The sequence below is a fragment of the Phacochoerus africanus genome, chromosome 2 (assembly GCF_016906955.1).
Source record: "Phacochoerus africanus isolate WHEZ1 chromosome 2, ROS_Pafr_v1, whole genome shotgun sequence".
NCBI classification, from domain to species: Eukaryota; Metazoa; Chordata; class Mammalia; order Artiodactyla; family Suidae; genus Phacochoerus; species Phacochoerus africanus.
This window is the reverse complement of record NC_062545.1, coordinates 279,753,455-279,780,382: the sequence shown is the minus strand read 5'-3', so window position 1 is coordinate 279,780,382 and position 26,928 is coordinate 279,753,455. Positions and strand designations below refer to the sequence as shown.

The window sequence follows — 26,928 nt, the reverse complement described above, 5'->3', positions numbered from 1 at the left end:
CCCCACAGGCTAGTAAGATGTCAACCGGGGAGGGTGCTGGGTACAGGTATTTGGAAGTTGTAGTATCTTCTTAGTTCTGCCAATCTAAAAGTATTATTTACAAAAGTCTATTTTAAAAAGGACTGGAGTTCCCTCGTGGCACAGTGGGCTAAAGATCTGGCGTTATCACTGTAGTGGCCCAATTCGCTGCTCTGGCGCAGGTTTGATCCCTGGCCCAGGAACTTCCACACACCATTGGCCAGCAAAAATAAAAAAAAGGATAATTGGCCAGATTAAACTCAATCCCTGTCAGAATCACAGCTGGCTTCTGTGTAGAAATGGATAAACCGATCCTAAAGTTCATATGAAAACTCAAAGGTCCTGGAACAGCCAAAACAATCTTTGAGAAGTTAGAGCACTCGCACGCCTCCATTCCAAAGTTTACAGCAAAAGCAGCCATCAAATCGGCATGACAGCGCAAAAGAAGAGACATACAGATAGAAGACACGGGATGGAAGTCCGAGTCGAGGAATTAACCCAGTAGCTATGGCCAACTGTTCTTTCCCCAGAGTGCCAGGACCACCCGTGGGGAAAAGACAGCCTCTTTTCAGCCTTCCACCTGCACAAGAATGTAGTCGGACCGCTAACTCACACCATGTGCAAAAGTTAGCTCAAAATGTATCGGAGAGACCTAAACAGTAGAGAAGACATAAACAGTAAGAGCTAACACTAGAAAACTCTAGAAATCAGGGAAATCGATGTACAAATCCCTGTGATCTTAGACTCTGCAACAGTTTCTTAAATACAGCCCCAAAGGAACGAGTAGCAAAAGAGAAAAACGGCTAAAACGGCACGGCATCAAAATGAAAATCTTCTGTGCTTCAAAAGACACCTTCCAAAGAAAAGTGAAAAGACAACCTACAGAACGGGAGAAAATGTTTGCAAGTCACCTCTCTGACGAAGGGATCCCTATCTGGAATACACTAAAAAAAACCCCTTACAGCTCAACAATAGAGAGGGAACTCGATGGCAAAGCGGGCAAGGGGCACGAATACACGTTTCCCTGAAGAAGATGTAAAAATGGTCGATGACGAACACATTTAGAAATGCTTGACGTCGCCAGTCCTCAGGCAAGTGCGAACCCAAACCAACGAGAGACACCGCTTCACCCCCACCAGGACAGCCGGGACAAAAACGCCCGACGGCAAGCGTTGGGGAGGACGAGGGTGTGGCCTCTGCGGGCGGCGGCGGCTTCTGGCTAGCAGCCTGGAAGCCCTCCCCACGAGGCCCTGCACGTCCCACCCTAGGTTTCCATCCAAGGGGAAGGAACACACATCCACACAAACACGCAGACGTGGACACGCCCAGCGGCATCACTCCCAAGAGCCCCAACGTGGGGCTAACCCACCATCCTGGTGCGTGGGTGAGCTGGACGCGATCCGTCCACGCGTCGGAGGATGACCTGGCCATAAAAGGACGGACACGTGGTGCAGCACGGACAGGCCTCCCACACATGACGCGGCGCGGAACGGCCACAAGAGCCCAGGCGCTGTCACACCAAGGGCCAGAGCGGGCCCGTGCTCACGGCCAGAGGCGGACGCGTGCATTCCTCGCACTGCTGACGAACATGGCTCTCGGACGGGCCACAGGCCAAAACATAAAACCTCAAACTAGAATGCCTCACAAGAAAACAAGGGAGTATCTTCTCAAGCTTGGGGAGGGAGGCAAAGGTACCTGAGGACGGAGAGGGCGTCGGCAGAGAAGAAAAACTAAAAGGCGAAACTGTGGTCAAAACTTCAAAACTTTTCCTAAGAAAACGAACACAAATTTCAGATGAGAGAAAACATTTACATTCTGGAGGAGACCAGGGACTTTGCCCTCAGTGACACAGACAGTCCAGGAAAAGCACCAAAGCACCCAAGGTCCTCCGCGTCATCGGCCCCCCGGGGCGACATCAGAGCCGCAGCAAGATGCCGCCACGGCTGCCAGGACAGACAGGACCGGGAGGACCCAAGCTCGCGTGGGCGCGGCCTCGGCGCCTGGCTGTTCCCTGCAGTGCCAGCCCCGGCTCTCCGCTGAGGGCAGCCGGTCGTGCACAGGGGCGGTCGCAGCCGCAGTGTATCCCTCCAGGGGACACTCCTCAGCAAGCAGAGGGCTCCGCGAGCTGGTGCTTTCGCATCTGCGGCCAGGAGAGCGGAGCAGAAGCTGGGCGGGGGGCACCCCGCGTGGTCCACTTCCTTCCGTGTGGTTACAACAGGGAGCCTCCTCGAGGCAGCGGCCAGCTGGAAAGGACAGAGACGTCCCTCTCGGTGACAGGTGTCTTCATGAGGGGTGGGCCACAAAGGCGAAGGCATTTCTCAAAACTCACTTGTAAGCTGGTTGGCAAAAGAGCCATGCATCTCACTGTAGCTAAGTTATTCCGCAAAAAAAAGTCATAAAGGAATCTTATTATTTCACACCATACACCATGTACATCTGACCTGGATCCAGGAGACAAACTGGCAAACAGAGGAGGAGACAAGGTGCTGGTGGAGGTGGCGGTCTTTCTCCATACAGTACAAAATCAGAAGTTACACGGTAGATGCACCACACCAACTGCCGGTCGGCGTGGGTGTAAGGCCACACCATCCAGCGCCTGCGCAAGTCAACCGGGAAAACACAACCGGCAAGACCCGAGGCAAAGACCGCTCACGGGGAGCGAAGGCCCCTCCGCAGTAGCTAAGAGACGGTCGAGTTCCCCAGTAAAAACCCACCGGGCGCGAAGTGCACACTCCGGGTCAGCCTTCCCCCGGCGATCAGACGCCTGACGGCGCCGCGTGCCGGACCTGGGGAAACGCCCCCGCTTCGTGGAGGCAAAGCCGGCACACGTTTTGGGGATGGGGCTTTGGAGACAGATTCCAAAATAAGCCATCTGGCCCCTGCCCTGAGGGTCACTGCCCAGGAGGGAGATGACGCTGGCGACTGTGGTCTGAGCAGCAGCGGGAAATCCTGCAGGGAAGGTCCAGACGCAGCAGGAGCGCCAGGGCCGCGCGGTGTGGGCTCTGGGCGTGACAGGTCTGGCTTCGACAGAGGTACCTGCAGCCCCCGGGGCGCCTCCCCAACCTGCCCTCGCCCAGCCCCCCCAGAGCCTCTCTGTGTCTGCGGTCGGTGTCCCTCCAACCAGGTGGGACCGGTTGAGGAGCGTCAGGCTGGTACCCAGGGTCACCGCACGGCCCCCAGCACCCTTGGCCTCACCACGCAGGCCTCCCCAACACCCCAAAGACCTGCAGCCAGGCTGAGTCTTGAGTCCACAGACAGCCGTTTGGACCCCCAGCACCGGCCCAGCACAGGACAGGCAGGGCACCAAAATGCAGGCCGTGGTCACCAGTCGCCGGGGCTCCAGCCCGAGGGCAGGGCTGGGGGAGGGACGCACAGGGCTGGCCGGTCTCAGGGAAACGCTCCCCAGCTCCAGGCGGCCCCTCCCCGCCAGCACAGGCCCTCTCGTGGTCCTGGCGCCCCCAGAAGAGAAAGGCAGTGAGCCGTGCGGACCCGGCCTGCGTCCCCGGGGAAGAGAGGCCCGCCCCTGAGTCCCCCAGGCCCCACACAGCCCTTGGCCCGAGGACCACAGGGAAGGTGCCCTGTTGGGCTGTCTGCAAAGTGCAGGCTCTGGATAAAGGTCTGAAGATGTCTAACTGAACGATCTCCGTGTAGAAAAAGAGCCTTCACGCTGTTTCTTGGGTTCAGAGGCTCCCTGGGGAGCCCAGGGATGGGGACCCCAGAGGTGCGAAGGCTCCAGCCTCACGGTGTCCAAACACCTCATTCCCACCCCCCACCCCCGGCCTCCAGGGCGCTGGGTGCACAGATGTGCCTGCGTGCACGGCTCACACAGGTTCTGCTGACGCCTGGGGAGGGGAGAGCAGGCCACCCCTCTCCTCGGGGGTCGCGGGGCGGGGGGGGGGGGGGTCGGGTCCACTCGCTCAGCCTCGAGCCCGGGGCCGGGCCTGCCACTGGTCCCGGGGCCACAGGAAACCCACCAGCGCCTCGGCCCACGGGACGTGCAGGCGTTTTGCAGAAACCAGCTGAAACAGGATACCATAATAAAACCTCATTTAAAGTACTTCTTTTTTTTATTGATTTCATTGAAAACAGAACAAGAAATGGTCTGAGCCAAAAGACTGCTCTTAGAACTGTCAAAAAACATTTTAACAGAAAAAATAAACGTGACTGCATTATGAATGTTCTAGAAGAGTCGCACCCCACTGTTACTGCACTAGTTACAGTCTTTAAAAAAGTATATGCCAGAGGGTAGGACCGGGCAGGCCACCACACCAAAGGCGACGGCAAGTTTATTCACACTACAAGACTAACGTCTTTAAAAAAGGTTTTCCTGCATTTTATTCTAAAATCACTTTGTTCTCTTTATACAGTTGATAGTTTATTTTCACATGGTGAGTAGAAACCACACCAGAATCAGCACCGTTGTCTGTGTTTTGTGTTTTTTATTTTTTGTTTGTCCTAATGTTCAATAATGGTAGAAAATAAATCAGTTTAGTCATCATCATACCATGTGGCTTGGGAATCAGAGAAGGTGCCAGCCTCGCCGCGCGGCCCTGGCGGGGCGAGGGCAGGTCCTCGCGGGCCTCCTGCCACCAGACGGCTTCCTTGAAAAGAAACGCTAGGAGTCTGACACACAGACCAGAGGGAGGACGTCTTTAAAAAGCAAAGCCCCATTTTCTCCGCGCTCAGGGGCGGCCCGGGCCCGCCCGACCTCTCGGGCGGCGGAGGGGACGGTGTCTGCGGCCGGGCCGGTCCAGCGGAGCAGCTGGCAGGTGCGGTGGCTTCGGTGCGGCCGCGCGGCGGCGTCTGGGTCGACCGGGCGTCGCCAAGGAGCCCGGGGTGGGGCAGGAACACGGAGAGCAGAGGGGAAGCGAGACGCGGAAACCACAAAACCACCCTCGCGGACGCCGGGCGCCCCGGCGCGGGCCGCCGAGTGCTCGGGCGCGGCTCGGCCCCTCGGGCGCCGGCCGGGACCTCGACGCGCGCTTCTCCCTCTCCCTGAACCGCGGCGGGTGCGGCATCGCGCCGGCGCCCGCGGCCGCAGCTCTCATAGCGGGTCGGCGGCGGCGGAGCTGGTGTCGGGCAGCCGGTCCTCGGGGGCGCCCTGCGCGGCGCTGGCCTGCCGCTGCGCCAGGGCGGAGCTGGAGTGCCGGCACTTGGGGGAGCCGCAGCGGCAGCTGAACAGCTTGCCCTTGATGTCCCAGAAGCGCTCCCCGTAGTCGAACCTGCGGAGACAGCAGAGCTGGCGCCGGGCCCTGCGCACCTGCCGGGCCCCGCGGGCCGGGCGCGGGCGGCCCCACCTACCCCAGCTGCTCGCCGGCCTCGATGAGGCGCGTGCTGAAGAAGGCGATCCTGGGGAAGCGCAGGTCCTGGTGCGACATGAAGACGCGCACCGGCACCAGGTTGGGCTCGCAGTGGTGGTTTATGAAGCGGCTGACGTTCCCGTAGAAGCGGGCGTCGATGCAGTAGAGCTCTCCGTCCTGCGGAGACACGCCGAGCGCTTGTGGGCCGCCGGCCGCACCCCTCCCCGCGCCCCCGGGCGGCCGCAGCCGAGGGGCCGCAGCCGTCCTCCTGGGGCTGACCGGCCCGTCGGGCAGAGGCCGGCGCCGAGGCGGCGGCCGCGGCCGCAGAGGAGATGCGGACCTGGAGAGGGACGGGAGGAACCAAGTCCCAGCAGGGGCGCTGGGCAGAGGAGCAGGTGGACAAAAGGACAGAGCGGGGGAAGCTGCCCTGGGGCGCAGGAGGGGGCAGAGCAAATGGCAGACCCGGCGTCCAGGCCCCCCCCCCCCCCCCCGCCCCGGCCCGACACCACCAGGCCGGCAGCAGGGGTGCTGAGCTGCTGTCGGCGAGAAAGGGCCCGGTCTGACCACTCGCCCTTGGAAAGGAAAATTTTCTCTGGAAAGATCCAGAGCCCAAGGGGGTCTGAAGTCCGAGGAACCACACAGCGAGGACACGGGGCACCCACCCCAGGCCCAGACCCCGACGGGGCAATGAGACTTCATCAGCCCCTGACCTGGGGATACAAAGGTCTGAGCTGGGACGGGCGGGAGCCGCGGCGGGGGAAGAAGGGAGCGGCACGCCCGGCCCGGGAGGGCTCAGAGCTAGGGCACGCAGGTCGCTGGGACCTCCTGGGGCACAGCCCGTGGGTGGGGGCTGAGGGCAGACTGAAGGGCCAAGGGTCAGAGGCAGCCGCCAAAGCCACAGGAGCAGAGAAGGGAGGTCCCTGGAGGGTGGTGCCCAGAGGCCCAGGAGCTGCTCCAGAGCGACCCCAGGTCTTAGAAGCTGGTGAGAGCGAGCCAGGCTTGGACTCTGCAGCCCCGCCAGCAGCACCGGCCCAGAGCGGCGGGGCGCACAGTCCCTCCCGACAGGTGCGCAGGTGCATGGAAGCCGGTCCCTGGAGGCTCATCGGAGGAGGCCCAGGGCCAGCCCAGGAGGTTCCTCCGCCTGAGCGGCTGGGGCACCAGGGACACCCCCTCCCCTTCCCCATGCCCCACGGGTCAAAGATGCTGGTGAGAATCAGGGCAAAGAGCGTGCAGGGCCAGCGTCAGCAGCCCAACAGCTGACGGGGCTGCGGAGGACGGCGGGAAAGCGCCACCAGACTTTTAAGAAGAAACGCAAACCAAAAAAAAAAATGTCTGTGTGAAGGCGCGGCGGCTCTGGGAAGACTCCAGGGGGGTCCAGCTCAGGGCAGTCCCCCCGAGCTGCCCACGGGGGCGAGGACGGGCCTGACCTCCTGACTGCGGGCGGTGCCCTGAGGGCTGAACCCCAGGCGAGGCTGGATCAGAGGCCAGAGGCTACAGCCCAGCCCTGAACCACCCTCACTGCTGCCAAGGGCCTCGGTGATCTCAGAGGAGGGACCCTGAGCCCAGATGCCTCTCCTCAAGCAGGTTCGCAAGTGCGGGGTTTAGAACCCAAACGAAAACGAATCAGGACCAAGAGGCAAGGGAAGCAGAATGAAAATAGGCAGGGAGCAGTTCCCACCGTGGCACAGTGGAAATGAACCTGACAAGAAACCATGAGGTTGCGGGTTTGATCCCTGGCCTCGCACAGTGGCTTAAGGATCTGGCATTGCCATGAGCTGTGGTGTAGTCGCAGACGCAGCTCAGATCTGGTGTGGCTGTGGGTGTGGTGAAGGCCGGCGGCTATAGCTCCGATTGGACCCCTAGCCTGGGAACCTCCATGTGCCGCGGGTGCGGCCCTAAAAAGCAATAAAAAAGAGAAAATAAGCAGGGAAAACAGACCCACAGTGCCCAGGTTCCTCAGGGCCAGACGTCAAAGCCACTGGAGACGCATGGGGGCCACGTGGACGAGTGCAGGCTCGCCACAGGCAGCAAGACACCTCAGCCAGTGGGACGTGGGATGACAGTTGACAACGACGGCCCCTGAAGTCAGATTATTCGCCACGTGACTACAGAAGACACTGAGCACAACCCCGCGTGGATCCCTGCAACTCCTGGTGGACCAAGGACAGAGCTCTGAGCACCACGCCCCACGGGAGCCTGGGTTCCTCAAGCGTCCTCTGCCCATGACACGGTGGCCCAGAGGGAGGGGACCGTCTGCTGATGACACGGCCACGTCCACTCAGGCCTGTCCACAAGGCCTCCCACGGAGCTGCGCGTCACCACCACGCAGCCCAGGGAATGAAGACGCGGCCACCAGAGCTTTCACGGCAGCTGCACGAACCGCCAACACCTGAGAACGGCCCCGAGCACGTCGCCCATTACAGATGAGAAGACGGCAGGGCGTCCCCACGATGGGGCAGCACCCACCCAGCAGAGCCCACAACAACACGGGGGAGCCCCCAGAAGTTCCTGCAAAACGCCCGCGGCCCAGGTCGCACCCAGGGGTGGGAGGAGGAATGCGACGCAGGCAGTCCCCCCGGCAAGGGCACCCTCCCAGGGACAGAGCCCCGGCCGGGCGGGCAGCACGGCGCAGACAGGACACGCAGAGCCCCGGCTTTACTCACACAGCACAGGCACGCACACAAAAGACCTTAGAGAATCGTCAAAAACCTTCTAGAGCCGTTCCTGCTATGGTGTGGCAGGTTAAGAATTTGACTGCCACAGCTCGGGTCACTGCAGAGGCCAGATTCGATCCCTGGCTCGGGGCAGTGGGTTAAAGGATCTGGCATTGCCACAGCTAAGGCTGGGATTCGATCCCTGGCCCGGAAACCTCCATATGCCGAGGGTGCCGCCATTTGGGAAAAAAAAAAAAAAAAAAAAAGAAAAGAAAAGCTGCTAGAATTAATAAGTGGACCGAGCAAGGTCAATATACAAAAAACAACTATTTCCATATCCTAGCAACAAATGGTCAGAAGGTACACAAGCAGGACTGTTTACAGAAGCAAAAGCACAGGAAAGGCGTGGGAGGAAAGGCTAGGGTGCGTGGGATCCACACCCTGGGAGCCAGCAAGCCCGGGGGCCTGGGCACCAGCTGCCCACACACCAACACCCCGAAACTGAGCCGAGCTAGGAGGCGACCTCCCCAGAAGCCTGCAGCCTCTTCCTGTGCTGACGCTCTGGCTCTAAGATCTGCACGGGGACGCAAAGGGCACAGAGTGGCCAACACGGTTTTGGAAACAGCGGGCTGACGCACTGCTGCCTGGTTTCCAGACTTGCTCTGGATCCAGGACCGGGGCGCCTGGCTTCACTGAGCTCTGCAGACCGTGAAGGCGCACAGTGACCCGGCAGCAAGCAGATCCATGGGCACCATCTCCCAGAAACACCTGCAGCTTCCTGTCTGTTGCTTTCTGATAACTCTCAGTACTTCAAACACTACCATACTGGTTATGGGATCTGTGGTCGCCTCCAGCAGTGCTACCTGCTGGAGGCGCGGGTGACGGCTAGCATCTCAGCAATAAACTATTTCTGTTTTTAATTAGGGCATCTGTATTGTTTCCCAAGAAAGCGCTCTTACAAATAATAGCCAGGAGTCTAGTGTCCACATGACCAGATGCACCGGGACCAGAAAAACACGTGACGCGCCTCGTCGCGCTATTTGCTTCATCGCCGTGTCTGGGGCTGAACCTGCCGTGTCCCGAGGGATGCCGACAATCAGGACACAGCGATGCAGGTTCTGGGTCAGCAAACAGGTCAAAAGAGCAAACCCAGTCCAGGAAGACCTCCTTTCAAAGGTGCGGAAGAGACGCTACTTTCACATGCGCACAAGCGAGCACTGACCCCGTCCTACACCAGAACGAAAAGCAAAACGGACTGAAGACTTGAACAGAAGACCTGAACCACAACCCTTCCAAAAGGAAACAGAGGGGTGAAGCCATTTGATATTGGTCTCGCATGATTTTCTGGATTTGACACCAAAAACAAACATAAAGTAGGACTTCATCAAGCTCCAAGGCTCCTGCAGGGCAAAGAAAACCACTCACAGAACGAAAATGAACACACAGGCAAACTGCGTATCTGATGAGGGATTAACACCCCAAATATGCAAAGTACTCATCCAACTCAGCAGCAAAACACAAGAATGAGGCCCCGCCCACCAGCCCGGGGAACTGCGTCTGATCCCTTGGGATGGACCACGGTGACAGCTACCACGAGCAAGAGCGCCCGTACAGACGCGTGACCGAGCCGCTTCGCTGTGCAGCAGAAACTGACACGACAATGTAATCAACTACAGTAAAGGTTTTTAAATGCGCAGGGGCATCGAATAGACGTTTTTCCCAAAGGAGACACACAGACCGCCAACAGGTCTTATGTGAAAAGACCCGCCGAACAACCTAACTGAAAAGTGGGGGCTCCTGTCGTGGCGCGGTGGAAACGAATCCGACTAGGAACCCTGAGGTTGCGGGTTGGATCCCTGGCCTCGCTCGGGGGGTTAAGATCCGGCGTGGCCGTGAGCTGTGGGGGAGGTCGTAGACGCGGCTCGGATCTGGCGTGGCTGTGGCTGTGGGGTAGGCCGGCAGCTACAGCTCCGATTCGACCCCTAGCCTGCGAACCTCCATATGCCACGAGCGCAGCCCTAAAAAAGACAAAACACAAGAAAAACGGGCAAAAGACCTAAACAGACATTTCTCCCAAAAAGACATGGATGGCCAGCAGGCACACGAAAAAATGCTCAGCATCCCTGATTATTAGAGAAATGCGAATCAAAACTACATGAGGTAGTACCCCACACAGGTCAGGATGGCCATCGTTAACAAGTGGACAAATAGCAAACGCTGGAGAGGAAAAAGTGGGGAAAAGGCAGCCCTCCCGCGCTGTTGGTGGGAATGGAAATTAGCGCAGCCACTGTGGAGAACAGTGTGGAGGCTCCTCAAAACACTAAGAAGAGAGTTACCGTAGGATCCGGTGATCCCACTCCTAGGCGTGTATCTGGACAAAACTAAAATTCAAAAAGACACATGCAGAGTTCCCATCATGGCTCATCGGTAACGAACCCAACTAGCATCCGTAAGGATGTGGGTTCAATCCCTGGCCCCACTTCAGTGGGTTTAGATCCTGGCATTGCCACAAGTTACAGTGTAGGTCACCGATGCGGCTTGGGTCTGGCATTGCCATGGCTGTGGCATAGGCCAGCAGCTGCAGCTCCAATTCAACCCCTAGGTTGGGAATTTCCAAATGCTGCAGGTGCAGCCCTAAGAAAAAAGAAAAAAGAAAAAAGGCACATGCACCCCTATGGTCACAGCAGCACTACTCACAACAGCCAAGACATGGAGACAACCTAAAAGTCCAGCAACAGATGATGGACGAAGAAGACGTGGTGCAGGTACACAATGGAATATTACTTGGCCATAAAAAAGAACAAAACAATGCCATTTGCAGCAACATGGATGGACCTAGAGATTCTCATACAAAGTGAGGTACTTCAGAAAGAGAAAGAAAAGCCACATGATATCGCTTTTATGTGGAATCTAAAATATGGCACAAGTGAAACTGTCTACAAGACAGAAAGAGACTCACAGACATGGGGAACAGACTTGTGGTTGCCGGGGGAGGGTGGGGTGGCGGGGGGCCTGGGGTCCGTAGATGCAAACTGTTGCATTTACAATGGAGGAGCAACGAGGTCCTGTGTACAGCTTGGGCACCCCATGCGATCTGCGGAGACAGGACATGACGGAGGAGAGCGTGAGCACGGCAGCGTGTATGTGCGTAGGACTGGGTCACGTTGCGGTTCAGCAGAGAGGGGCACAGCGCTGTCCACCGACAAAGGAGATCCCGCCAGGACGATCACCCAGGGGATCAGCTGAGCGGAATTAGCCAGAGACAGACGAATACTGTATGTGGGTTTTTTTCGTTCCTTTTTTTTTTTGGGGGGCAAACTCTCACAGAAATGGAGTCGAGTAGTGGTTTTCAGGGGGTGGGACAGAGGGATGGTGAATTTATAAAATGAAAAATATCTGAGGATCTAATGGATAACATGGTAACCACAGCTAATAAAACTGCTTTGCGTGATTGAAATTCACTAAGAGACCAGAACCTAAGTATTCTTACCAAAAAAACCCCCCAAATACATGAATTGGAAAAACCAAAACAGTGAACCTCAAGCCTTATCTTAAACCACACGCAAAAGTGAGCTCAAAACAGATCACAGACTGAATGGAATTCTGCTAAAATATACACTCTGTAGAGAGAGGAGAAAAGCAGCGCAGCCTTGCAGCAGACAAAGACGACACACACAGCACCGCGCAGTCCAGAGGGCCCTGCTCTAGGAAAGGCACGTCAGGAACACAAGAGGAAGGAGAGGCTGAGGAAACATGAGGCCCCTGACGGGGACACCACTCGGGCTCCGAGAGCTCGAGCCACTCAAGTCAACAGGTGGCCCAGCGGGACCACGGGCCGTCGATTTTGGCGATTTCTTCACAAAAGAAGGGGCAAGGAGGCCACTCGGCCATCGGGGCATCAGCACCCGGGTGAGAGCCCTCGTCCGAGGCTGGCAGCTGTTTCTGCCAAGGTTATTAAGTGCACACGGGGGGACGGCAGCAACGCCACCCAGAGGTTTACCCAAGAGAAGCACACTCTGCATCACAGAGGCCACGTCTCACCTGCACAGCAGGTACTTAGAGCGCCCAAGACTGGAGACACGCACGTGGCTCAGCACGGCTTTTGTGGCTGCTGCTCCCAGCAGGAAGGAGCAGCCGGCCAGCAGGCCTGTGGGTCACAGTGCCAGACAGAGAAACTCCCCTGCGGGTGCACAGGCGCCCAGGGCTCACTGGGGAGGGGTGGCCGTGGCGGGCACAGCGGCTGTGGGGTCAGCATCAAGGCTCCATGCCTCCTGGTGCTGGTGATCATACGGGCAGCTGTGTGTCAAAAACAAAACCAGACACTTAAAAGTTTACTGGATGTGAGTCAACAGCGATGAAGTGACCCCAAAATAAAAATATACCAAGATCTGTTATACACAAAAGACAACAAAATATAAGAGTTCCCTTCGTGGCTCAGCGGTTAATAAACCCAACTAGGATGCATGAGGATGCAGGTTCAGTCTCAGGGGGTTAAGAATCTGGCGTTGCCATGAGCTGTGGTGCAGGCCAGCAGCTGCAGCTCCAATTCAACCCCTAGCCTGGGATCTTCCATATGCCTCGGTGCAGCCCTAAAAAGACAAACAACAACAAAAGACACAAGTCACACCACGGGGGAAACATTACTGGCACTAATTAAAGATGACAAACAGGAGAAAGGGTATATACCACGTTCATGAACTCGGAAGCTGGTGGGGACCTCAGCGATCCAACCCAGTTCACACTCCATGTCTGATCCCAAGCAGGTCCGCGGGTCGATGCCAGACCCTAACCACCTCCGCTGGTCCCGGATCTCCGCCCTGACCCTGATCTAACTCACAGGCCCAATACTATGCTCACTGAATCCCCACTAGAGTTTCATGGTAGTTGTCAAGCTCATTTCAAAGCTTACATACATAAACTTCAAGAGACCAAGCAGAGCAGACACGCCCAAGACCTCCCCCCGCCCCCCCCCCCCCCCCAGGTAAGAGAACACGTGCTGGGCTCACTAACACCCTGCAGCCTGCCTGGGACAGTGGGCACGGGGGGAAGCCCAGGCTCTCTGGACACCTGACGGACGATGAAGTCGGCACTGCTGAGGGGGGAGGGAGGACAGTCTTGTCTTTTCTCGGCGGCACCCAGGGCACATGGAAGTTCCCGGGCCAGGGATCGAATCTGAGCCACAGCCGTGACCTGCGCCACAGCTGCAGCAACACCGGGTCTTTAGCCCACTGCACCACAGGGGGAACTCGACAATCTTTTCAACAAATGGTGCTCTGTGAAGCAGGTGTCGGCATGGGGAAAAAATAAGCTTGACTCCTTCAGCAAGAAAGCAAAGGATACCTTCTGTGAGACGATACAGCTGTACATGTTTATGACCCGGGTTTTAAAGAAGCTACTTGGGATGCTATTAGCTCACAAGCATATAGAGAAAGACTGGGAGCAAGACACCTGCAAGACGCACCCGTCGCTAAAGAGCATTTACCCAGAACGCGGAAGAGCTGCTGCAAACCAGTCGCAGGCCAACTGCTTGGCAGATGGCGCAGGAGCCCGCGCGGGGCACAGCTGCGCATGCGCCCGGGCGCGCAGGGGGCGACACCGGCAGGGAAGGCCCGGCTCCGAGCCCGAGCCCGGGGTGGAGGGGCCCCCGGCTGCGGGCCCCCAGGGCACAAGCTCCTCTTCGGGGAAACAGGTGTCTCCCAAATGCGCCCCCCTCCCTCCGAGGGGCTGCGGGGCAGAGCCCGGGGGACACCGAGCCGGGCGCTGGGGGGAGGTGAGCGCCTGGCCCCGAGACGGAGGGGGGAGCGGGTCTCAAGGCTGCTCCCGGGGACAGGGTCCCTCGGCCCCACCTCCACCTTCGTTTCCCTCCCACGAGCAGTGCCTGGAAGTTTTAGGAAGTTCTTCACAAGATAGGAACAAGGAGCAGCCCTGGGAACCAGGCGGAGGGAGCACGAAGGAGCCGAGCGTGTGGCGGCCTCCGAACCCGCCCTGGAAACCAGGGCCCAGGAGCGGCGGAGGCCAGGGACGCGGACGGAAGGCGTGAGCCCCACCTGCCCCGGAGACCCCGGGCCCTCCAGCGGCCTAACCCACACAGAGAGGGTGCGGGGCGGGCCGCAGCGACGTGTCCCAGGCCGCGACTCCCACGTGAGGTTCGCGGGGGGAGCTCAGGACCTCCGGGCTCGGGGCCCCAACTGCAGGCGCCCTCTGGGCTGCCGGCAAGGCCAGTGCCGGCCGGCCCACCCCCTCACCAGCCCAGGGCCGCCTCCCGTCCCGCCCCTTCCGCTCTCCGCCCGACCCCTCAAGACACGTACCTTGTTGTCCAGATCAAACAGGTAGGAATCCTCCTCCCGCACGTCAGCCTCGGAGTCAGAGATGAGCTCCCCGACGTACCTGTGACGAGAACGGGCAGGCTGCGTGGCGGCCTGGACTCAGACAAGGGCCCCCCACCGTCCCTGGACACTGGCGAGTTCTGTCTGTGACTGAGCTGGGACTTACTCGGAATTCCTGAAGATGATGACACAGAAGCCCCCCCATCTCACCAGGAATCCAAAACCACCCGCCCTGACCATGCCGAAGCGCGGACGCATCTTTCTCGGCTGTGCCTGCGGCATGTGCCGGAGTTCTGGGGCTGGGGATCCGACCCGAGCCCCAGCAGCGGCCCCAGCCCCGGCGCTGACAATGCCGGACCATTAACCTGCTGCACTACCGGGGACCTCCGCTGCCGACCTCCTCAAGTGACCAGGCGCCAGTGCCAAAGTGCAGGGAGAAAAGCCCAAGTGGGCGGGGGAGCCGCAGAGCTGGATCTGGGCAGCCGCCCTGAGGGGTCTGGGGGCCCCACACCGCAGGGCACCCTCCCTCCTGGCGGTGGCGGTGGCCGGGGTCACTTACTCGCAGACGAAGGTGCCCAGGGGGATGTCCTGCAGGGACCGCACGCCCCAGCCCATGTTCTGTGTCCGGTAGAGCTGCAGCCTCGTCCTGGAAAACAGGTCAGCCGCTCTGGCCAGGGCCCCCATGGCCAGCTCGCACACCGGCTCGCCAGTGGCAGGAGTGAACGGGACAGAAACGACGGCTTCTGTGCCTGGAGATGCCTGACAATTCCGCATGCAACGGGGCGGTGACGCCCACAGCACCGCCACCCCGCCCCATCCCCCGCGCCAAGGCAGGGCTCACAGCATCTTTCAGGCCCTCCGGTCCAGGGGATCTCAGAAGCCGGCCTGAGAGCCGGCGTCTAGAACGCGGCCCCTGGGCCTCTCGCCTCGCGGGCTGCTCCTCTCTAACACAGGGACAAGACTGAGCCCAGCCACGGGGCTGCGATGAGAACCCGAGGCGCAAGCGACAGACAGGTGGGCACCCAACCACAGGGCAGACCTGGCCACTGGGGGCCTCCCAGGCCCCGAGAGCCAGGCATCCGCCTGCGTTGGGTGTGCAGAGGCCCTTGGGAGAGACGGGCACACCTGTCCTCACCCAAAGGATCTCCTGCTACAGACCAGGACAGAGTGCGTGCTGGAAGAGCACCGAGCTGGGGAGCTCCCATCATGGCTCAGCAGATTAGGAATCCAACTAGTATCTATGAGGATGCGGGTTTGATCCCTGGCCTCGCTCAGTGGGTTAAGGATCCGGCATTGCTGTGAGCTGTGGTGCAGGTCACAAGACGTGGCCCACATCTCTGGTTGCTGTGGCCATGGCGCAGGCCGGCAGCTACAACTCCAATTCAACCCCTAGCCGGGGAACTTCCAGATGCCGCAGGTGTGGCCCTAAAAAGACAAAAAAAGAAAAGAAAAGAAAAGAAAAGAAAAGAAAGAAAAGATTGAAGATTGCTGACGCTAATGGCTGCCAAAATGCTATGCAATTAGTGTTCAGCTAAATTCGTGTCCAGTGGAAGTTCTCCCTCATAACGTTCTATTTTCCAATCCTCAAGCCTGTTCACGGAGGCAAAGGACCACAACCAGACCCCAGGCTCTGGCTTGGCGGTCGGAGGACCAAGCGCCCAAGGGACAGGATGGCGGAGCCACCACAGCACCCCTGCGCGACTCCGAACACAAAGATGTGGGACCACGTGGGCACCAGAAAAGGGCCAGCCTCATGCTGACCCTGCAGCGGCCGCCTGCACACGGGCAGCTCTCAGCAGGCCTGTTTCCTGCCTTCCGCACGCCCATCCTAAACCCAAACCTGAGTGGCTGGAAGCAGAGCTTCTGCTCCTGAGGTCATCTTAGAGCATCCAGAGAGCCCCGCGTGTGACTTGCAGACAGAGACACACACAGACACCGACACACACACAGAGACACACGCAGACATACAGGCACACACACAGAGACACACGCAGACACAGACACACACAGAGACACACGCAGACATACAGGCACACACACAGAGACACACGCAGACATACAGGCACACACACAGAGACACACGCAGACACAGACACACACAGAGACACACGCAGACATACAGGCACACACACAGAGACACAGAGACACACGCAGACATACAGGCACACACAAAGAAACACCGACGCAGACATACGGACACGTGCAAAGACACAGCAACAGAGACAGACCCCCCCCCCCAGTGAGCCTCTTTGGGGACAGAACCCCGCCCCTCACCTGAGGCCGTTCTGCACGACGCGGTTCCGGCAGTTCCGCCAGCAGGAGCAGGCGTGGTTGCACTCGAAGAGCAAGGGCGGCTCTGCCATGTTGAACTCGGGCAGGAGGCGGCCGTCCTGGGGACAGAGGCACAGTGAGGGCCCTGCCCATGCTCAGTGCACCGCCCAGTAGACGGCGACCAAGACACTTCTGCAAACGACCACGCTGGTGGCAACCGCAGTGGCTGGTTTAGGCCATACCGGGGATGAGAGCAAGCCAGGTCTCACGCTTCCAAGGCCACAGGACGCCCCCCGCCCCCCAGGAGTCCACGCAGCTCCCTCGGCCCCCGACTGTAGCCAGTCTCTGTCCACCCTCTGCCCCTCCCTGCCCCTCACACCCTCTCAGCCTCACCGAGGCCGCCCGCTCATGGGCCCCTCCGCTTCCAGCCTGGACCACCTGGCCACGCCCCCTGGCTCTGGTGGGAACAGCCACCTGCTCTTCTGTCCGGACCCCCGGACACAGCAAAGCCGTCGGGGGAAGCCCACGCTGTACAGGCCGAGTCTGAGACCCTGGCAGCTTCAGAGGCTGCTCTCAACAGTCAGAACTTGCCCCACTCAGCACGGCCCCGCTTCACAAGATGCCACAGGAGACGTGAACCCTGCCAGCCCCCCCTCCCAGGACACCTGAACGTTGACCCTGGAAAGAACTACCTGCAGCCTGTCTTCTCTCCACCCAGGACAGGGGTTCCTGCCCCAGTGATGACATCTGAGCACCCAAACCAAAGCTGTGCAGGGCTCCCGTCTCAGAGACTGGCCTTGGGAGGCCTTCTCAGCTCCTCTGCTGCGTCCAGACCAGACTCAGGGACAGCCTCCTCTGCTCTCTGGTCAGGAACTTCTGGCCCCGTCCCCAGGCCCTTGCCCTCTGTCACCCCTCCCCAGCGGGCTTCCACGCCCGGCTCACCCGCAGCTCCTCCAAAGCTGGCCCTGGCCGGTCCCAGGCGTAGAGCCCGGCGGGGCGGGCAGGCTCACCTTGTCATACCAGCAGCGCATGCTGAGCTGGCCGCACATGCAGTTGCTGGAGGAGCAGTCGTCCACACAGACGCAGTACTGTGGGGAGGGCACACGGGGTCACGGGGGGGGGTGGCCCCAGTGACAACTCCCAAAGTCCTAACCAGAGCCGCCCCAGCTGTCCCCCCCCAACTCCCAAGGACGTGGGTGGGGGGGCTCTCAGGAAAGAGGGTGGGGGCAGGAGAGATGGCTCGGGCAGAGGCCCCGGGTACTCGCGGGCAAGACCGTGGGGCGGGGCGGGCACTGCCCTGCAGAGCAGGGAGCCGGCGGGAATGGCGGGGTGGAGCCACTGGCCGCCCCCGAGGAACCTGGGACTGCAACCCGGGCAGATCGGGGACCCTCCCCACAGCGCAGCCGGCCCCGGGGCCGTGGCCGCGACCCAAGCCCTGGGCCCGTGTTCTGGAAGGGCCCCGGCCGCCTCCCGAGCCCCGGCCGCGAGCCCCGGCCGCGCTGACCTGCAGGTGGGTGATGTTCCTGTCGATGGCCATGGGCGACGTCACGCAGTTCTGCGCCACGTACTTGTAGTTGCTGGGGCACGGCTCGTCGTCCACGGCGTTGACGCACGGGATGGGGGCTCGCTCGTAGCCCCGGGCGATGTCTCTGCCCCGGAAAACGGGCGTCAGCTCTCCTGGCGCCCTGCGCCACCGCTGCCCTCACCCCGGCCCGGCGGCGGCGGGGGGGTGGGGGGGGGCCGAGGCCCTACGGCTCGGAGCGGCTTCGGCGCCGGCCCCCAGAGCCCCTGCCGGGCCGGCCCTGCACGCGGCGCTCCGCACCTGCTCATCGTCCTCTCCACCGGGGCGGGCCTGTCGGGGGCTGCGTCGCGCAGCGCCTGGCTCACCTGCAGGGCGCTCCACACCTGCGAGTTGAGGCTGGCGCACTGCAGGGGCGTCTCCCCCTCCTTGTTCTTCAGGGTGACGTCAGAGTCCCGGGACAGGAAGAGGCTGGAGAGGACAGGCCCAGGGACACTCAGGCCTCGACGAAGGACCCCAGGATGGGGTTCACGCAGTGGCCACGGTGCGGGCAGGGAGGCACCACCACCCGCCATGGAGCTGAGCCAAGAGGGGCCGAGGCTCCCACGGCCCAAGGACAGGGACAGGCTGCGTCACATGTTCGCCGCCACGGCCGTGTCTCCTGGGCAGGAGGGCCACGTGTTCCGTTTTCCTTGGCTTTTCTGTTCAAGGCACCCTCAGGATGAGAGGGCAGCCACACCGGCCAGCCGTGCGCTTGCTCAGCGCCGGGCAGGCGATCGCGGGGCCTGACCCAAGGCGGGCCCAGACACTGGGGCTGGGGTCCCTGCCACCCTGCACCACCAGGGTCTGTCTCCCAGTGAGGCGCGGTCACCGGAGGTCCCGTCCCCAGCACGCCCCCACCCATGACGAGAACGGGGCCGCACCTCCCTGAGCTTCCACGGGAGGGGCTCACGGCCGGGGTTCTGGGCGCGTCCGAACTGCTGCCAGCCCCTCTTGTTGCCGCCCCCCGCCCCCTGCCCCCCGCCGTGGGCCTGGCTCCTCTGGGTCCACGCAGGCGGCCCCGCCCCAGCAGAAGGGGTCGGGTTAGGAATGGGCTCCTCTCTACATTCAATTTTTCTTTTGCTTTTTAGGGCCGCATCTGTGGCATGGAGAGGGTCCAGGCTAGGGATCGGATTGGAGCCACCGGCCTACGCCAGAGCCACAACACGGGGTGACCGACACCGCAGCTCACGGCAACACCAGATCCTTAACCCACCAAGCGAGCCCAGGGATGGAACCCGCATCCTCACGGATGCTGGTCAGATTCGTCTCCGCTGATCCGCGACAGGAACTCCCCCTCCACGTTCGGAACGTGCGTGGGGTTTCCACGCCCACGGCCACTCACACGACACAGGCGTAGCGGTCCTCCCTGGCGGCGATGTGGAGGGGCGAGTCTCCGTGGATGTTCACCGCGTGGAGGTCGCACCGAGCAGCCAGCAGGATCTCGGCGATATCCACGCAGCCCGAGAAGGCGGCCCAGTGCAGGCAGATGTTCTCCTCCTGCTCAGGAGACACGCGGGTGAGGGCGCGATAGAGACCAGGCGTGTCAGAGACAGGGGAGAACGTCGCCACCTGCACACGGAACGGTTTTCTTTCTTCTTCTGTCTTTTTAGGGCCGCACCTGCAGCGCAGGGAAGTTCCCAGGCCGGGGGTCCAATCGGAGCTGCAGCTGCCAGCCTGCCCCACAGCCACAGCAACGCGGGATCCGAGCCGCGTCTGCAACCTACACCACAGCTCGGGGCAACGCCGGATCCCCAACCCACTGAGCAAGGCCAGGGATCGAACTCGCACCCTCATGGATGCTAATCGGGTTCCCTACTGCTGAGCCACAACAGGAACTTCCCTATTTTAAAATTAGATTCAGTTTACTATAGAGTTACAGTCACAGTACAGGGTAACACTCATATAAGATCTGAAAAAACATTTTGATTAAAGATAGACAAACATTTGTGTCGTGTAAAATATGATTTATCACCAACTACAATTTTGAAGAAATAAACATGCAAAGGATCGGAAAATACAAAACAACTTAAACAGGACAGCGTCCGGCCTGGCCAGATGGCCAGCCAAGGTGAAACAGCACCCGGCCACACTGGGGACAGCAGTGACAAGGACAGCCACACCCACCCCTCCCCAGGGACAGGCCCCACTTCCCTCCTTCAGGGAGCATAACCAGCCAACGCGCTGGCAGTTTTGCTTTGCTGAATTAGCCTCAGAGGTGGGGCTGCCTCCTGTTCTGTCTGCAGGGCCCATGCAGCCAGCAGCTCAGGAGCCACCAGGACCCAGCCCACCAGGGCGTCCGGCGCCACACCCCCTGCTCAGCCGGCCTCAGGACCCCCTCTGAGGGCCCAGGGGCCCAGCACATCCCTGAGCTGCCACCCCACGCCGCCAGCTCAACGAGCCTCAGGAAAGATGGAGGCGAGGCAGGTGCTGGGTGGCCTGTGTCACCTCAACACCCTCTCTGCTTTCCCGCCGTCAGCCCGTGTCTCCTGAAAAGCATGGCTCGTCTGGGCCCAGCCCTGGACCTAAGTCTCAGGAGCTCTCTGTCTTCCAGTTTCCACCACCTGCGACCTGTGAGCTCCTGCACGAGACGCAGCCCCTTCCTTCATCACAGTGACCTGTGACTTTATCACCAGAATTAGGTTGTGAGACTTCCCAGTCGGAGGCTGTGCCGTCTCCCAGCCTCTCCAGGCGCCCCCACTACAGTACGACAGGCCTGCGAGTCTGATGGGGCCTCGAGCAAAGACAGGGCAAGAGGGACCGTGCTGGCTTTGCCCTCCCACTGGAAAGAACCAAAGAGCAGGACAAAATAGTCGAAACATGTGAAGTGACAGTTTGCAGGAACTGGACATCAAACAAGGACCGGCTATAGCCTCGGGAGAGGAGCAGGGGCCTGTGGCCACTTGCTTGCTGTCCCGAGAGCTGCAGACCAGGAGGAGGCCGGGCTGCAGGGCAGAGTGCGGGGCCAGGAACGAGGCCTCTGGAGGGCTGTCTGCCCCAACCCCCAACCTCCAGGAGGACACAGCCTGAGGCTAGGCATACAGGGCCCAGGGCTGGCCCTCCCCGAAGGGACGGCCCGCCTCAGGCTGGGGCCTGCTTAGAAAACCTAACAAACCTGGACAGCAAAACCCCAAACCGTCAGACCATCTCCTAGCACCGCTGCACCCCAGGGCAAGGCTCAAGACGGTTCCAGGAATGCAGAAATCCCCAACAAGGTAAATCCAGAACACCGCGTGTGCAACGTGAGGTTCCAGACGTGCAGACACAGGAAACAGGGCACATGGCAAGGAGCCAAACCAACCAACCAACCAAGCCCCGAAGCGACACGGGTCAGACCAGAATACGGGGCATCAAAGCAGCTGGAAGAACCGTTCAGAAGAGACGTGTTTCAGGAAAGACTAAGAAACCCGATGCCCGAGGTGGAGCTGGATGGACGTCACAGTGGGACAGCCACTGCGACGGAGATGGGGCGCTTAAGGACAGAGCAGGAAAGCAGCCACGCAGAAGTCCAGGGTAAAACAACCGTCTCGAGAGAAGGACGCTGCAGCGAGCACGAGCAGCCTCACACCTCCTGGTACACGCAGAAGCGGGCCGTCCGGGAGGTTCCCATTGGATGAAAACCCAAACCCTCGGGCCCCAGGGGCTCTGAAGGCCCCACACCCAGCACCAGGTAGCACAGAGTCAAAGCGTGGTGCCCTGGTGCCGGGGGGACAGAGAGAGAAACAGACGGGCCACCAAGACTCACCGGGAACACGGTGCGTGTGTTTAAGGCACAGACACGTGAAACCGTCTGCGAGAATGCCACACCCGGCACGACATCGTTCGCGCGTGGAGGAGGAGTTCCGCTGTGGCACAGGGGGTTAAGGACCTGGTGCTGCCGCAGCACACAGGTCGCGGCTCCGGCTCAGACTCGATCCCTGGCCTGGGAACGTCCATAGGCCGAGGGGGCAGCTGGGGAACAAGAGACGGAAGGAGAGCGAGGAAGTCGCAGGCGTTCAGTGGCTGAAGGGCTCTGTCACGAGCGCCCCGCCCAGCGGGAGACGTCCTCGGGCGTCCCTGGCACCAAAGGAAGTGGCTGCGGACAGGCAGCCCTGAGCAGGTGACCAAGAGCAACGGCGGGGACAGCAGGCCTTTTCAAAGGCCCTGCTGTTGACGCGAACGTGCGGCAGCGGGTGACCCGAGCGAGAGGAGCCGTGCACGGCTGGCGAGGGGCCGGCAGCGGCCGCACCGGGTCTCCCGCCGGTCACAGGGCTGCGCTGATGGGACACAGCAGGAGCGGGGCCGTCCCAGCCGGGAGCCTGGGCCACCCTTGGCCCCGAGCGTGGCGGGGGCGACACCCACCCGGAAAAGAGGCAGCTCTGGGTCCAGAGCCACCGGGAGCTCCGCACACCTGGGGAGCCCGGCCCCCACCGTGGGCCTCGGACAGGAGCCCGAACCTCAGAACCGCGGCAGACACCAGGCCGTCTTGGGGACCGTGGCTTTGGCAATGATCCCTGAACTAAGGCAACAAAGCACGAGCTGCGCAGGGAACCACGGATAAGCTGGGCTTCGGTGACATGAGGCCCACGAGACGGCGGTCGGGCTGCCCAGACATCACCTGCGAACACACGCCCCTCCGCCCTCCACAGGCCAGCAACACCTGGCAAGAGGCCCGGGTGGGTCCTTCACCGAAGGAAGGCCCGGCCCCTCAGGGCTGGGAGAACCGGCAGGAGCCAAAGCCTCCCACGCCAGGGACATGGCGCGGCGGCGGCTCCGGCACCAAAGAAGCCAGCTGTGGTCCACGGGCACAAGCCGCGTGACAGAAAGTGAGGGAGGCTGACCCCGGGGCTCAGAGATGCCCTCGCGGACAGAGAGCCAGCTTGCCGGCTTGAACCCCACTAGGGGCTGGCGACGTCCAGCTGCAGGGTGTCTGGTTGCGCCCGGTTGAGGCGGGCTGCTTAGGAGGGGCAGGAGGAAACCTGAAAGTCAGTGAAGTCAGCCCATCCTGGCTGTGTGGCGGTGGCTGGGTTAAAGTTTACCTAACTGTGCGCTTTAATCGGCACAGTCTGCCAGTTGTACCTGCGAGGCCGTGAGCATAAACAACAAAGCTGCTTCATCACGTAGACAGCAAACACGCGTCTCAACCTCCAACATCCGAGCCGGTGCCGCTGGATGCCGGAGGCCGTGCGCTGCCCTCCCACGCGTGGTCTCCTCCCGCCAAGGCCCTGGGCAGGCACTGCTCTAAACCACCCCGTTCCTCCAGGAGTGCGGCAGAGCGTGACTGCGCCACCGGCCGTGGCCTCGCCCTCCAGGAGCCCCAGTGCCCAGCCCCGTGAGCGGCAGCGACGCCCCTGGACTCTGGTGGGCACGGTCCTGGCGCTGAGCATCGCGAGGAGCCGCCAGCCACGGGCCTCCCGCCTTCAAAGGGGCCGGCAGGGCTCAGAAGCCCGAGGGGCCAGGCGCCCAGGCCCCTCCTGTTGTCTGTGTAGCCGTCTGGGGAGAGGCGCCTCGCCTGCAGCAAGCCTATAAAGGTGGACAGGGCTCCACGCGCCAGAGCCTGTCTGTGTCCTGGAAGCCCCTCCCTCTGCCTGGGGGCAGCACAGGAGCTCCTGCACCCCCTCCCTCTTCCTCTGGGTCCCTGAGGACCTCCCGAGAGACCCCTCAAGTTCACCAGACTTGCCAGGTCCTGGCTGAGACCCAGGCCGAGGGCTAGTCCCAGGGGACTGGCGAGTCCTCTGGCCTTGGCCCAGGTGTGGGCTGTGCCGGGGACCCTCAGGCCCCTTCACAAACACGGTCTCAGTGATGCAATCACCGTCAAGATTCGCCTCTGAAAACACAGAGCCGCCCAAGAGGCAGGGCGCAGGCACCTCTCCCCTCAGTTCCCACCCAGCAAGAGGCAACGCAAAACGACCACGGGAAACTGCATCAGGGCGACGCGTGGTGGCAGCTGGAGGCGAGGGCAGAGCCGCAGCCAGCCCGAAGGTCCCGCTCGGCCTGCTCCGGGGGCGGGGGGGACTCACGTTGTCCCGGATGTTGATGTCGGACCCCTTGGACAGCAGCAGCTTCACGAGGTCCACGTGCTTGTACTCCGTGGCCCAGATCATGGGCGTCCAGCCGCCATCATCCTGATTTCGAAATAAAGGAACAAAGACGCGTCACAGCCCTCGGGACGCCTGCCGTGGGGAACGCGATGCCCCGCGCGGCGGCCCAGGGGAGGGGCCCAGGGCCCCCACTTCGTCGAAGAGGAGCGCAGGCCCCTCGGCGAGTGGAGGCAGAGCCAGACCGGCCCTCCCGAGCCTGCTGAGGCACTCAGACACCTGAGCCCACCTGACAGTCACCTACGGGAAGGGCCAGGATGCCGCAGGGCAGACCCGAGCCACAGAGTCCACGCCCGGCTGGCGGGAGGCACTGTCGGGATGGTGCCCCCCCCAGGGACAGACCTCAAGCACAAAGCAGAACCAGAGACCGGTGGACAGACGGACATGAGGCCCAGAGACAAATGGAGATATGGAAAGTTCCAGCCCCTTTGGCCCCTGCCTTTGATCTTTGTCCTTTCAGGGCCACACCTACAGCACATGGAGGTTCCCAGGCTAGGGGTCGAATCAGAGCTACAGCTGCCGGCCTCCACCAGAGCCACAGCAGCGCTGGATCCAAGCTGCATCTGCGACCTACACCGTGGCTCATGGCAATGCCAGATCCTTAACCCACTGAGCGAGGCCAGGGATTGAACCCCCACCCTCACAGACACTGTGTCGGGCTCTTAACCCACCGAGCCACAATGGGAACTCCTCCAGCCCCTTCTTTAGGGGCAGGGAGCAGAACCCACCCAGGCTGACCCCACCTGCTGGCTGGACTGTGGCTCCGACAGGCTGGCTTTCTGCCACTCCACCCTGTCTCCTTGCTCAGAGTCCTGGGTGGTTTTACTGAAACCGGGAGGCAGATCTTGGGAAACGAGTACTATGCTCCAGTCCCCACTCCAGCAGCCAGAGACTCAGCCCCTCCGCACACTCCCAGGACCTCCCGTGTGTCCCAATCGCTGCGTTTCCCTGGGGACACACTCGGCCTCCATAGCGAAGCGAGACAGTCCCCACAAGCCCACTGTGGGCACTGGGACACGGCAGGACAACACACGGCCACCTTGTGGAGCCAGCTCGGTTGGGGTGAGAAACTCGCACAACCTGACCGAGTGGGAGGTTAAAAAATGACATGGGGGCAGAAGGTCTGGCTGGGTCCCCATCAGAGCGGAGGGGGCCCCAGACCACACCACAGGGTCTACCCGGGAGGGTCCGTCAGGGTGGTGGGCACTCGAGAGCTGGGTCAAGCAGCAGTGGGGACCTGGTGATGAGAGAGGTCACCCCAGAGCTTGGAGTCATGTGGGGAGCCGGAGGGGTCCCTGGAGAGTTGGAGGCAGCTCCCCAGTCTCTCGCTCGCTCAGCAGACAAACACAGAAGCTGCTCAGGGGGCTGCATGGCACATAGGAGGGCGGGGACCCTGCTCTAGTGGTGGCATCTGAACACAAGCCACAGGCCACCAGAACACCTCCGGACCAGCCGCCAGCTGGGCAGCAGCACAGAGTCTGCAGAGCAGCCAGAGGGCAGGCCAGGAAGGAGGTGGCAGGACGAGGCCACGCCTTCCAGGACCTGCAGTGGGAGCCTTGGAGGCCGGGCGTCCCGAGTCGGGGGAGCAAGCGGCTACCTGGCAGTTGACGTCCATTTGTCCACTGGAGAGCAGATACTGAACCACATCGTAGTGGCCTTTCTTGGCAGCCAGGTGCAAACAGGTGGAGCCTTCCGCGTCCTGCAACACGAATGCCACTTAGGTCCCTGGAATCACAGCCTGCCTCTGCCACAGCAGCCGACGGCCTCCGGGTCCCTCCCCGTGGCTGTGGGCACCTCCTGACTGGCCAGCAAGCTCCGCCCTTCAGACACTAAATACACCACGTGGACGAAACCACCTCAGAAAGAAACAAATGCCTCCTCCCAGTGTCAAGGCCCAGGGGTGATCACGGCCAAAATATAACAGTCACTCCACTGAGGCCTCTCAAAACTTTTGCTACCTGCGACCGGAGCCATAAATGGTTTTACGCTTTTAAATTGTCTACAGATAACAGACCATGTACCCGCAGCAATTCATATTGAGTTCAACATTACCTATAGATATTTACAGAAAAACCAAAGGCTTCCAGACCTTAAAAACCACCCCAAACAAGGGACTAAATACTAGCTTGAAAAATATTCACATGTGTAAATAAACTGTACATGAGAAAAATATTCACTTTGGGAGAAGCAGACTGAAAGAGTAAAAAACAATCATTTTGCACATCACATTGTCAATATATTTGAAGTGGGTGACAGCTGGCACTTGAGCGGGGAAGGAGTGAGGGTTCGGACACTCCCACACATGCCAGAAAGAAGGGCCAAAGCCTTAAAGGCGGTCATAGACACCATGGCCCCAGCAAATTCCGCAGCAGAAATCTGTCCTAAGAAATCAAACATGTGCAGGGACTTGGCTATAAGCACATCTGCTGAAGCACTGTGTATAATAAACATTGAAAATAACATAAGTGTTAGAGAGTAAGCAAATCAGACTAAAAACGACACAAATCATATGAAACAGGACACAGCCACTTGAAATAATGTTATAGAATAGTACTGAACAACAACGAAGAACAGTGAGAATTTAATCGGATGAGAAAAAGAAGTTGAGAAAATAGTATGAACAGGAGATCACTTTTTTTTGGTCTTTTTAGGGCCGCACCTGCGGCATATGGAGGTTCCCAGGCTAGGGGTCGAATGGGAGCTGCAGCCGCCGGCCTACGCCAC

General features: G+C 60.5%; 1 protein-coding gene across 4 annotated transcripts in view; it reads right to left on the bottom strand.

Annotated features, from left to right (window-relative positions):
- Nucleotides 1-4,066: 4,066 nt before the first annotated feature.
- EHMT1 (euchromatic histone lysine methyltransferase 1) overlaps nucleotides 4,067-26,928 on the bottom strand; it is a 146,272-nt gene continuing 123,410 nt past the window's right edge. For all 4 annotated transcript variants that reach the window (XM_047769111.1, XM_047769114.1, XM_047769112.1 and 1 more), the window contains 11 exons: nucleotides 25,802-25,903; nucleotides 24,127-24,231; nucleotides 19,473-19,627; nucleotides 18,392-18,559; nucleotides 18,074-18,218; nucleotides 17,580-17,657; nucleotides 16,573-16,688; nucleotides 14,858-14,944; nucleotides 14,281-14,359; nucleotides 5,320-5,495; nucleotides 4,067-5,240 (listed from right to left, as the gene is read on the bottom strand). In XM_047769111.1, the coding sequence (XP_047625067.1) occupies nucleotides 5,063-5,240; nucleotides 5,320-5,495; nucleotides 14,281-14,359; nucleotides 14,858-14,944; nucleotides 16,573-16,688; nucleotides 17,580-17,657; nucleotides 18,074-18,218; nucleotides 18,392-18,559; nucleotides 19,473-19,627; nucleotides 24,127-24,231; nucleotides 25,802-25,903 (1,389 nt within the window). In that variant the 3' untranslated portion in view covers nucleotides 4,067-5,062. The remainder of the gene's footprint in view (nucleotides 5,241-5,319; nucleotides 5,496-14,280; nucleotides 14,360-14,857; nucleotides 14,945-16,572; nucleotides 16,689-17,579; nucleotides 17,658-18,073; nucleotides 18,219-18,391; nucleotides 18,560-19,472; nucleotides 19,628-24,126; nucleotides 24,232-25,801; nucleotides 25,904-26,928) is intronic.